At 45.3% G+C, this 12,882-nt stretch overlaps 1 protein-coding gene across 3 annotated transcripts in view; it reads left to right on the top strand.

The window, feature by feature from the left end:
* The window catches only part of Gpr173 (G protein-coupled receptor 173), a 21,264-nt gene extending 10,438 nt beyond the window's left edge, over window positions 1-10,826 (top strand). For all 3 annotated transcript variants that reach the window (XM_026784846.1, XM_005358900.3, XM_026784847.1), the window contains one exon: window positions 7,880-10,826. In XM_026784846.1, the coding sequence (XP_026640647.1) occupies window positions 7,976-9,097 (1,122 nt within the window). In that variant the 5' untranslated portion in view covers window positions 7,880-7,975 and the 3' untranslated portion in view covers window positions 9,098-10,826. The remainder of the gene's footprint in view (window positions 1-7,879) is intronic.
* The last annotated feature ends 2,056 nt before the right edge of the window (window positions 10,827-12,882 follow it).

Raw genomic sequence — 12,882 nt, 5'->3', positions numbered from 1 at the left:
AAAAAAAAAAAAAAAAATCTGAAGTGCTCCACAATCTGAAAAAAATTTACTGCTAACATGACATCACAAGGAATAAGTTTCCCATCTTGTGATAGGTCACAGACAAAATGTAGACGCACTAAGATATTGCATAAAATTACCTTCATGCTGTGTGTAAGGTATATACAAAACACAAATGAGTTGCATGTTTACATTTAGGTCTCATCCCCAAGATCATCATCTGTATCTATGCAAATATTCCGGGATCTGAAAAAGTCCAGCATCTGATACTCACAAGCATTTTCGGATAAGAGATAAGCAAACTGTAGTCCATAACAATACTCATATAGCACTCCTCCTTATCCTCTTCCCTTTCCTCCCTCCCCTCTCCTTCCTGTGAGCCTATGGCTGCTAAGCAAGTGCACTACCACTGAGCCACACCCCAGGCCCCAACTTTTTCCTTTTGTCAGTGAGGAAAAATAAGAACAAGAGTAAATTAAAAGAAAACAAACACCATACATGTAGATATCGGCCAAACCAAAAACCTCATGATAAAGAAGCGGGAGGTAACCATCAAACTCTCTGGAATGTTTTGATAAGAAGCATCTAAAACACGCTGTACTTCTTGCCACAGCCTCCTGCACCTGTTCTTACTTGAGTTTCCTGGTGTGGTAAGCACCTCCGAGCCGGGCAGCTCTGCTCAGGTTTCCACATATACCTGCAGGAGTTAGCTCATTTGTGCATACGAGTAGATACCTGCTGTTGGCTATGTATAGCAGGTAATGCATGTGAGAGCAAATTGGTATGCTTACATACATTTGCCCAGGTGCAAGTGTCTCTTTACACTCCAGTGTCTGCACATGCAAGCGCGTTTTTGTCTCTGTATTTGATTGCGCTTGCACGTTGCTGAAATGTGAGAGAGAGTGACGCTCTCTATTCTTTTGGGAGCATGTTAGAGCTATTACACTTTTATTTATCAGAGAGAGCTTATCAGTTAATGAAGATGGGCATATGTGTGCCAGGATGCACTGTATTGTTGAGTGTAGCTAGTCTATGTGAGGGGAGGTAAGTTGGTTCTGTTGCAGTAGAGTATATTCATATATGCAAGCAACTTTTTGCTTGCCTGCAAATACACTTGTAGGTATCTCGGGGATTATATCTGTATACATACCTGGGGAGCACATTTCAAGTGTTTGTGAACTTGATGATGTGAGTGATATTTAATCTGAATGTTAGTTTTGGAGCAGTGATTGTATATGTGATGATATAGATATTCTGTTGTGAGATTTTTAATATGTGGGAGAATTTGAACAGTCAGATATATCAGCTCAGTGAGTATACGGGAGTCAAGGTATAAAATGACAGTAGGTTTGCTTTGTGTGTTTACTCATCGATTGTTTGAGTGTGTGTGTGACTGTGTGTGTATGTGTGTACTAGGAGCACCTAAGGGGAGGCAGGATTGTGATATGCGTGAGACAGTGTGTCAGTGTGTCTGCATTGATGACCAATTCTCAGCCCTCGCTTAGTGTGCCTTTTATGTAACAAGTTTGTTACATAAAATTTGTCCTTTACTATCTGAAAATGGAGTTTTTCGATAATACAATATTTCTGCACATGTCATTTCAAAGGAAGTCCATACTGTATTTACACAATATACATATTCTATTAACTATAATACAAATAAGAATGATTTATAATAATTTGGATATGTAAGTGTGTAGGTGTGGCACACTTCAGGAGATTAAAGAAAATAATTGGAGACTTGTAAGTGCTTGTAATAAGTAAATGTAGTTTAGAAGACAAATCAGGCTCACAAAGTACAGGAAAATGGCAGGCAGAGGCTTCATACTGAGATTTTACAAACTCGTCAAGTGCACCAAAAAGCAAAATATAGTCTCCTCTTGATCACATGACAGCCATATTCCTGGATAATTCAGGATATGCTAAAACTAGGAGAAAGAAAATCTCATTTATCTTAATAAAAGAGATTATAGGCTCAGCTAATTATAAGCTCAAAATTCTAGGAGTTACAGGACAATGTGTTAGTAATGTCAGACTACTCCACATCTGGCTAAGTGATGAATGCTCTCTCTCTCTCTTTTTCTCTCTCTCCCTTTCTCCACCCCTGAATATTAAGATATCTTACATTAATATTAGGGCAAAAATTACGGCATCTTTGCACTAACATGAAGTCACCTACACCCCTTCCCATCCAGCCCTTCCCCCGTTCCTGTAGATTTCCAAAATGTCCCCTAGGGGGCAGTGATGCCTTTGAAAAGGACAAAGTCCTGTACTAAGACCGGGTAGACCGGGTGCCAGAACTACTTCCATCTGTGCGTGCACATTGTGACCGCGCGCGCGCGCGCGCGCGCGTGTGTGTGTGTGTGTGTGTGGACACACACACACACACACACACACACGGCACAAGGGTGTCCAGGCACAGGCATGTATGCTCTGTGCAAACACACTTATCTTTTGCCTCCACTGGGCCTCAGTTATGGCTGCTAGGCTGTGCTTAGGAGCACCTGACCTCATTTATGCAAACTCTTCAAGCTTTCTCAGCAACACCGGGGCTTTGCTTGTTACTGTATTGGGTGTTTGTTTGTTTGTTTGTTTGTTTGTTTGTTTTAAGGGAGTTGGTTTTAAAATTTGCTTTTCCTGAGCCCCTGAGCTACACTTCAGTACACATCTTAGTAATATCTTCCCTCCCTACGCGTGCCGCGTGCCGTGCATGCTTTGTCTCTGTGGCTACCTGTTTCTCCAGGCCCTCTTGTCTCTCCCTAGTCTTCTAGATCAGCCTGGGTTCCTTAGATTTTTTTCTACTTATGACCCCTTTCCACCTAAGAAATTTTTTATGCAACCCCCGTATATAGTTCTATAAAATAAGTATATAAATCAAACATTTACTATTAATTAACAAATTTATCTGAAACAATTCTAGGGCATATATACAATTTTACTGTTCATTAAAGACAAAGGTAAATTTGCATACTGAGATAGATGTGCTTTTTTTTTACACACACACAAAAATAAATCTTTTCTGAATGTTTAATACTGCAACATATAAGGCATCTTCAATGTTTTTAAGAGCTGACTGGTATTTTGATTTTATAACTGTCAATACTGAGAACCCCGCTTCATGTAACATGCTATACAAAATGGTGAAAGTATGGCTAGAGACATTTCAAAAATTGTTGGAAATTCTGTCCTATTTCCAAGCCAAAATTCATCTAATGATTTTTTAGGACACTCAAGTCAGCAACTCAAGGCAATTTTTTTTCATTTTTAATTTTTTTAATTGGGGGGAGGGTGAGACAGGATCTATGTAACTCTAGCTGCCCTGGAACTTTCTACATGGACCAGGCTAGCCTCGAACTCACAGAGAACCACCTAAAATGGCAACATTTTTAAAGCAAACATTCTAATACAATGCAATGTAATGGCATTCTAATTTGACACTTACGTGACAGGAGGGAAGTACTAAAGTTTTTATTTTCTGTACTTAAACCATTATGTTTTACAAAAGAAAAAATATATGTACAACAGAAACCTTGCAATTCACAGCATATGGCCGTCTCGAGTCTGAGCTAGGGTATTTCAGAGAGCATTTGTTGTCATTGGGTTGTATGGTGGCATGTGCAGTGCTCAGAACCATGGCTTCGGTAATATTGTGCGTATGATGCAACCTGAGCAACCGCTGCCAGAAACATGTGCGAGTCATCATACCTTGATTTTAAATTAATTTTGGGTCATTACACACCCAGAAATTTTGTAAACTTCCTCGAAACCCTCACATTCAGCTATGCAGGCCCATGGGAGTTACAACCCATAGTTTAACAAGCTGTGTTCTAGATGTGTCCTCCCCCCCTTTGGCTATCCTTAACTGCCTGTTCTGTCTCCTCCTTGATCATTCACTGTTTCTCTGTGTTAGCTATATGTCTCTTTTAAAAATAATTGACTTATTTTTATTTCATGTGCATTCATGTTTTGTCTGTGGGGGTATCAGATCCCGTGAAAGTGGCATTGCAGGTAGTTGTGAGCCGCCATGTGGTTGCTGGGAATTGAACGGGGCTCCTCTGGAAGAGCAGCCAGTGCTCCTAACCACTGAGCCCTCTCTCCAGCCCCTCTATATGCCTCTTTAAGCCGCTCTTTCTCCCCTCTCTTTCTCCACTTCTATCTCTTCCCCTGTCCTTGTTTCTGGGTTTCTGTCTTTCCTTCTGTGTCACCATCTTCCTGTCACAAATATGTCTCTCTTTCTCTGTCATCCCCTGTGTATCTGACTTACACTTTCTCTGTCTCTATGCCTAATCTTTACCCTCTGACTGCCCTTAAGGCAATGGTGTGTGCGCGTGTGCGTGTGTGTGTGTGTGTGTGTGTGGTGTGTGTGTGTTTGTGTGTGTGTGTGTGCCTTTGAACATACACGGCGGAGGGCTGTTTGCGTTCTGGGAAGGGTAGAAGACATCAGACCTTGAGGAACTGAAGGAGACCAGATGCTCTGCATCTCTCTCCAACCCCTGCGCTAGCTCCCTCTCATTTCAGTAGGCCATTGGCTATGAGACTACTTAGTGCTGTCAAAAAATGACTGCTTTTAGGTGACAGAACAGACTGTTTTGACCTAGAAAACAACACGAACGGGACAACTTCACTAGGAAGGAGTTGGTAATCCTGAACCTCTCCTGCTTCTGCTTCTTCTTCTTTTTTTAATGGAGGCTTTTTAAATTCCCTTTTTTAAAAGATTTATTTATTTATTATTTATACAACATTCTGCCTCCATGTGTGCCTGCACGCCGGAAGAGGGTGCCAGATCTCATTACAGATGGTTGTGAGCCACCATGTGGTTGCTGGGAATTGAACTCAGGACCTCCAGACTAGCAGCCAGTGCTCTTAACCTCTGAGCCATCTCTCCAGCCCCCCTGCTTCCGCTTCATATGAGCCAGCCCACCTGCCCTCCCTCTGGGAAATGCTGTCATTTTGTCATGACCCCACATGACAATGCACACACAGGCACTCCCCAACTCCCCAGGCTGTGCTTTCAGCAAATCCAGTGTGAAAAATTCCACGGAGCCCTTGGCATCTTTTTCCCAGGAACCTACTGTGTGCTGTGTGTGCACTACTGATCTTTTAGAGGAAAGGGAGCCTACCCTGCCCTTATAGGGCTTCTGTTCTGATAGGATGAGACAGGTCATAATCTAAATTTCAAGAGTAAATGATAGAGATAAAAGAGAGAGATTCCGGCGTAAACAGAAAGGGGCTTGGGGATGCTATGACCACTTACTGGGATTACTACTGAAGTCTCACTAATCACCCTACTCTTTTTTTTTTCAATTTTATTATTTATGTATACAGTGTTCTGCCCGCATGCATGCCTGCACAGCAGAAGAGGGCACTAGATCTTATTACAGATGCTTGTGAAACCGCTATGTGGTTGCTGGGAATTGAACTCAGGACCTCTGGAAGAGCAGTTAGTGCTCTTAACCTCTGAGCCTTCTCTCCAGCCCAATCACCCTACTCTTTCCCACCTTCATGGAACATCCCTGTTCTCACAGCAACAAGTAGAATCACATTCACCCCTGAACGTGAATCACATCTTGCCTCTGTTCAAAACCCTCCCAAGCAATTCTGAATCAAAGACCTCCCTATGGCCTCTATGATATGTCCTAGCTGATGCTCTAAGTTCACCTCCCAATGCTTGCCCTGTGCTCAGTATCCCCTCACCATGGCTCCCGTGCTCCTTCTCAGTGTGCCACAAGTAGCTCCATCTCAGAGCCTTTGTTCTGACTGTTCTTTCTGCCTGGAGTTCTCCACTCCGAAACAGTCACAGGGCTTACATCCTCACCTGTTTGCTTAGATGACTCCTCCATGAAGCCCTCCCCATCCCGTTCATCAAAAACTGCAATACGCCCCTCCCCTCTGACACTTTAAATCCTCTTTAAATCCTCCTCCCCTACTTCATGATTAGATTTTAGATTATTGTCATCATCTGCTATACTAACTTCACCCATCTCATCTTATTACCTAGTTAGTCAATTACACAAAACTAGGAATCTTTATCCCTTTCTTTCTTTCTTTCTTTCTTTCTTTCTTTCTTTTTTCTTTCTTTCTTTCTTTCTTTCTTTCTTTCTTTCTTTCTTTCTTGTTTATTTGTTTTCTGAGACAGGGTTTCTCTGTGTAGCCCTGGCTGCCCTGGAACTAGCTCTGTAGACCAGACTGACCTCGAACTCACAGAGATCTACCTGCCTCTGCCTCCCAAGTACTAGAGTAGGAATTTTATCTGTCTGATTCACAACTGCATCCTCGGTGCCTAAAACCATGAATGACCCAAGGTACAGAAATATTTTTTTCAATGAGCCAACACAAAAAGCATACTTACGTTTGTGTAGTCATATACAATCCTACATTCACACAAAACAAAAGCCAGAGGCTTTCTCATAATCCACAGCCCTACATTTGGTCTTCTGTGACTTCACTCCCACTACTGTGTCTCCAAAATCCACCATTTACTGTCAGTCCTCTCACTTCTCACGCTCGTAGACATGCTACGCACATTCCTGAGCACAAATAAAGATATTTTGCTGGGCATCGTGCCATAGAGCTGTAATCCTAGCACATGGGGGTCTGAGGCAGGATGATCCCAAGTTCAAGGCCTGCCTGGGCTGGGGAAAGTGTTCATAGCCAGCCTGGTCAACGTCACAAGACCCTATTACAAAATTAAAAGTTTAAATAGTAACTTTTTATTTTATTTTTTTGGTTTTTCTTTTTTTTATTCTTTTTTTCATTTATTTATTAAAGATTTCTGTCTCTTCCCCGCCACCGCCTCCCATTTCCCTCTCCCTCCCCCAATCAAGTCCCCCTCCCTCCTCAGTCCGAAGAGCAATCAGGGTTCCCTGCCCTGTGGGAAGACCAAGGAATCCCCACCTCCATCCAGGTCTAGTAAGTTGAGTATCCAAACTGCCTAGGCTCTTACAAAGCCAGTACATGCAGTAGGATCAGAAACCCATTGCCATTGTTCTTGATTTTTTTGGTTTTTCGAGACAGGGTTTCTCTGTGGTTTTGGAGGCTGTCCTGGAACTAGCTCTGTAGACCAGGCTGGTCTCGAACTCACAGAGATCCTCCTGCCTCTGCCTCCCAAGTGCTGGGATTAAAGGCGTGCGCCACCATCTCCCGGCAAATAGTAACTTTTTAAAAGGGTGTAGGGATATAGCTCATTGGCAGACCTCTTGTCTACCAGGCCCGAGGCTGTAAATTCAATCTCCAAACAGTACAGTGAGAAGAAAAGCCAGAGAGAAGAAGAAGCAAAGCACGAGGTGGAGGGGGTGGGAGAGAGCAAAAGGTGGGAAGAAATCTAATGAGTGGCTGGCTGTCAACAGTTTAACAAAATAAAACATGAAAAACAACAGAAATGAATAAGTATATTACAATTAGGATTAGTACTGTGTACAACTTTTAGTTGAGGGGTGTGTGTGTGCGCGCGCACCTATGTGTACTGGTTTATGGGTAGCAGTAAAAAAAATCAATGCTTGAATACAGTTTTATGGCTTGTAAAAGGAAAGGAGAGTTGGAAAATATCCACAGCCCTGCAGACCCACCAGTGGAGAAAGAAAGAGGTGCCTGAGGACATTAGGAGACAAAGCACTTATGCCCAGCAAGGAGGGGTAGGAGCAGGAATATCTGGGGAGTTGGTGGGAAGGGCTCATAGACACACTAACCTGCCCTCTCTGTCTCTTTTTCACCTGTTTCTCCAACCCCCTTCCATTCCTTCCATTTCTGTGTTGTTTTCTATCCATTTATATTCTTGCCTCCATTTTTTTAACCTCATTATTTACCTCTCTTGTCTCCTCATTTTTCTGTCTTCTACCTCCATCTCTCTGTCTCTATCTCCCTCCACTGTCCCCATTTGCAGGTGTAGCTCAGCAAGACAACTGATGGAGTCCCCCAGGGCACATCAAATACTGGACTGGCCGACCCCCTAGGGTTGGGGTAGCCCTTGCCCCTCAGTATGGCCAACACCACCGGAGAGCCTGAGGAGGTGAGCGGCGCACTGTCCCTGCCATCAGCATCGGCTTACGTGAAGCTGGTGCTGCTGGGACTGATCATGTGTGTAAGCCTGGCAGGCAATGCCATCTTGTCCCTGCTGGTGCTCAAGGAGCGTGCCTTGCACAAGGCTCCTTACTACTTTCTGCTGGACCTGTGCCTAGCTGATGGCATACGCTCTGCCATCTGCTTCCCCTTTGTACTGGCTTCTGTGCGCCATGGCTCCTCATGGACCTTCAGTGCACTCAGTTGTAAGATTGTGGCCTTCATGGCTGTGCTCTTTTGCTTCCATGCGGCCTTCATGCTGTTCTGCATCAGCGTCACCCGCTACATGGCCATCGCCCACCACCGCTTCTATGCCAAGCGCATGACACTCTGGACATGCGCAGCTGTCATCTGCATGGCCTGGACCTTGTCTGTGGCCATGGCTTTCCCACCTGTCTTTGATGTGGGCACCTACAAGTTTATCCGAGAGGAAGACCAGTGCATCTTTGAGCATCGCTACTTCAAAGCAAATGACACACTGGGCTTTATGCTTATGTTAGCTGTGCTCATGGCAGCCACACATGCTGTCTATGGCAAGCTGCTACTCTTCGAGTATCGTCACCGCAAGATGAAGCCAGTGCAGATGGTGCCAGCCATCAGCCAAAACTGGACATTCCATGGCCCTGGGGCTACCGGCCAGGCTGCTGCCAACTGGATCGCTGGCTTTGGCCGTGGGCCCATGCCACCAACTCTGCTGGGTATCCGGCAGAATGGGCATGCAGCTAGCCGGCGGCTACTGGGCATGGACGAGGTCAAGGGTGAAAAGCAGTTGGGCCGAATGTTCTACGCGATTACACTGCTCTTCCTGCTCCTCTGGTCGCCATACATCGTGGCCTGCTACTGGCGAGTGTTTGTGAAAGCCTGCGCTGTGCCCCACCGCTACCTGGCCACTGCTGTTTGGATGAGCTTCGCCCAGGCTGCCGTCAACCCAATCGTCTGCTTCCTGCTTAACAAGGACCTCAAGAAGTGCCTGAGGACTCATGCCCCTTGCTGGGGCACAGGGGGTGCCCCAGCTCCCAGGGAACCCTACTGTGTCATGTGAAGCAAGCCAGTAGGTGATAGGCAGGGGGAAAGTTGTGATCACCATACTGGGGCCAACAGCAGGGGAAGAGTGGGACCCACACAGAAGCCTTCTTTTTTAAGCTTCAGCCCAGGCTCTCAAACCATCCATAACTGAGGCATTTTGCAAACACCTCCCTAGGGGTGGAAACTGGGTGAGGAATTGGGAAAGGGGCATTTCTAGTTTTGTGGGGCTTGTCCCGCAGCCTCCTCCCATGCCTCCCTGCCTCCTTATCCTTCTCCCTTCTCCTCTTTCTAAAGTGACGATTCAGTAAAACAAACAAACTGAAAATGCAGGGTTTTTCATAACAACAGCTGAGGAAACAAGCTTTCTTGCTTAAAAGTCACCCCCCCCTTTTGACATTGTCAAGAAATGGAAGTTTTCTCCTGTAAAATAGATTTCCAGAGATCTTATTGCCCCCCGGGTTCCCATTCACCCTCCCCTTCTGAGTCCCTTAGCAAGACTTGGATGTTTAGGAAATACTGACTTAATGCTTCACACAAGAGGGACCAAATGGGGTGCTGCCCTCCTGGGGAGCAAGGACGTTTAAATTGCTACGTTGTGTGCAATGTTGTTTTTGGCTTAACCTTGATCCCAAGCCTGGTCTCCTTATCCCTCCCTATCGTGTCCAGACTTTGCTGGTGTTTTCTGGAGGCTCTGTTTGAGAAGCCAAGAGCGTACAAAGAAGGGCCTCCATGATGTGCCCAGGCTAGATGAAGAGTCAAATGGTAGATGAGCTCCTCAACCAAAATCCAAATTTAGCTACACTCTCTCGAGCTTTCTCTTGGATCCCCACCCTTTCTTCCTAGGACTATGCATTCTGCTTGTCCCCACCAGGGATGATGTGGATACATGCCGGCGGGGAAGTCACCCATGGAAGTAGAGGGAGATAGTTGAACTCCCCAGAGTGGCTGTACTCCAGAGCCTGGGGTCAGAGCTAAATTCAACCCCACAATTGTTTCTTGGGATCACACTATTCTTCTGGAAACAAAACTTCTTTGGGAGCCTTGGTAACCAATAGTGATACAAACTTCAAGGTACCCGGGAATTGGGTCCAATCCTGCCTGACCTCTTTTTGTCCCTTCTAGGTCTCCCAGGCCTTGAGCCCCTTCCTTAGCTGTCCCTCCATGCCACAAGCATCCTTCCCTGTAGCTTTTCCTCCCTCCACCCTTACCCAAAGTGGAGCAAACTATACCCAATTCCACAGGTGGAAGGTCCCAAGCCTCTTTTCCACAGACAGGGACCACCCTGGATTTAGTGACTTCAAGACCAGTTCCGTAGACTGGTGAGCCAAGCTGGAACTCTGCCTAAGTTTGGGGCTGTGATCTCCTCATCCCCTTTCTTCCCTTAGAAACTCCTATCCTAAACTCCAACCCTACCCCCAAGATAGCCCGTGAACTGAGGAAGCTTTGACCCAAAAGCAATGAAGGAGGTGCTCTAGACAGAAAAGATGTTGGTGACCCTGGCTGTGGAGAGGCCCTGGAAAAGCAGGCCAGAGTAGCTGAGAGGCTGGAAATGTGTTGTGGGTGGGGCTGTACTCTCAGTGATGATGACAGGAATGCCTTTCTGAGGGCAGGGGTGGAAAGAGCAAGGTGGGAGGGCACATAGGGTAGATTCAGGAGGCTTTTCCTCCATTTCCTTTTTCTAACTGCCTGGCTTCATCATTGGATTTTGTAAATGGAAAAACTGAAATGAACAATGTTATATTGGATGTTTTCTCTTTCTCTCTCTCTCTCCCTCTCTTTCCCCCCTCCTCTCTCTCTCTCTCTCTCTCTCTCTCTCTCTCTCTCTCTCTCTCTCTCTCTCTCTCGTGTGTATGTGTCTGTGTCTGTGTGTCCTATCTGTGTATGATCACGTGTGCGGAGGTATGATTAAGTGAGTGTGTGTCTGTGTGACTTTGTGTGAATAGGAAACCCTGAGGAAAACTTGCCTGCTACACATATATAAGCAAATACCTATATGTGAGGAAATAGAGTACACACTCGTGTACACACATACACACAGAGAGACACAGGAAGAGAGGAGACACAGGAAGGAGAGGAGACAAAACTTAGTATGTGCCTGCAGCAGGAAATAGAGTGCTTAGGAGATGAACCTGAAAAGTTTTATGTATGTATGTGTCAAGAGGGTCAACTCCCATCTCATAAGGTTGTCTTCCCTTGGCCCAGCTTCTGAGCACCAGGTGAGGAGAGAATAGTTTAGAACCTCATCTCTTCCGAATGTCTGGAGATTCAGCCCCCACCCCAAAATTCAAATAAGGTATTTCTGAAATTGGACCACCATGGAATTAGGAACTGGGAATGGGGGTGTCAAACATGGAGGTAATGAGGTTAAGAGATGGTCCCCTGCAATGTAATGGCTTTTAGAGGAACTGTTCCATCTGAACTGGGAGTTCTTCTTAAGGTTCCACTGTGTCCAGCTGGGACTTTGTTCAGCTTTGACTAAATTCAGAAGGAAGGATGACATGGAGAAAAAGCCCAAGTCTGGGGGTCTACCCAGCTGGCCTACTCCCTAGGCGCTCAATTCATTTACTATTTATTTATTTATTCCTTCAGTTGCACAGAATTGAGCTGACCACATTCCTCAATTCTTGGCGCACTATATCATCATTGGTCCATGCAAGGTCCTTTTATTATTTTGTTTGTCCCCTTCATCACCCATCCCCGATCCCATCTTTCCCCACCCCACATAGGCACCACTCTTCTGTACTTAATGTGTGTCCTTCCAAACCACCGTTCATGCGTTTATTTACTTCCGTGTATCTGTGGAAAATATATGGTATCGATGTTTTAATTTACATAAACAGTATTGTACTATAAATCTTGTTCTGTTTCTTTTTTCACTCAACATTCTGTTTTGGAGAGATCCAGCCATGTTGCTATACATAGATCAAATTCATTCTAGTAGTCCATCTAAAACATATATCACATTTTATCCATTCTCCTAGTAATGGATTCCTAGGTTCCTTCCCTCTGCTACCACAGCAAGGCTGCAATGGGCAATTATCTCCTCTCCTTAGGAATGCCTCACTTAAAGGAAAACAACCTCAGAGAGGGTCAGTGATTTGGCTAGCGTCACAGTGGTCGATAGAATCAAAGCCAAAACTCCACCATCATGCCTCCTCAAATACCCTAAGGTTTTATTTTATTTATGACCAGAGGGTATGATTAATAGCATCATTCACTTAGGAAAGGCTGGGAGGAGAAATACTGCGTAGACAAAGAGTTTTAAAGTTCTAGAAAAATCTAGCAGATTAGTTGAATCACAATCAATTTTTATGACGCAGAGGAAGTTACTTCTTTGCGTCTGTGATTATTTCTGGAGCCATTTTGCAGAGATGGAAAAAGCCATGTCAAAACCTGACCACCAAACCAAAGACCTCAGATACTTACATTGCTAGTACATCAAAGCAACCTGCATCTGAGGGGCTACAGCACTCCCCCCCCCCCCCCCCCCCCCCCGGCGCCACGAGCTGGTGGGGGAAGGGACGGATTTTTAAGAAGTGCGTAGTTGATCTGGAGAGCGGGGCGGGGAGAACCATAGCGAGGCTCTTTGATTTCATTGGAGCACATCTCGTTCCCTGGTGCTTGCGCACTCCCAGCCACCCGCCCCCGGTCTAGTCTTTCGGTCTTGCGAATCGCTGGTACTTTTCCCATTGGATAAAACACTGCAAGAACGAGGGTGAGGGGTTTCTTCCCCCTAGCTTTCCTCACAGCCAATCGCCCTGCAGTTTTCCTCTCATCTCTGAGGCAGTCAGCCTGATGATT

The sequence above is a fragment of the Microtus ochrogaster genome, chromosome X (genome assembly GCF_000317375.1).
Source record: "Microtus ochrogaster isolate Prairie Vole_2 chromosome X, MicOch1.0, whole genome shotgun sequence".
NCBI lineage: Eukaryota > Metazoa > Chordata > Mammalia > Rodentia > Cricetidae > Microtus > Microtus ochrogaster.
Note: the sequence above shows the minus strand (reverse complement) of the source record. Positions and strands in the feature narration are given on the sequence as shown.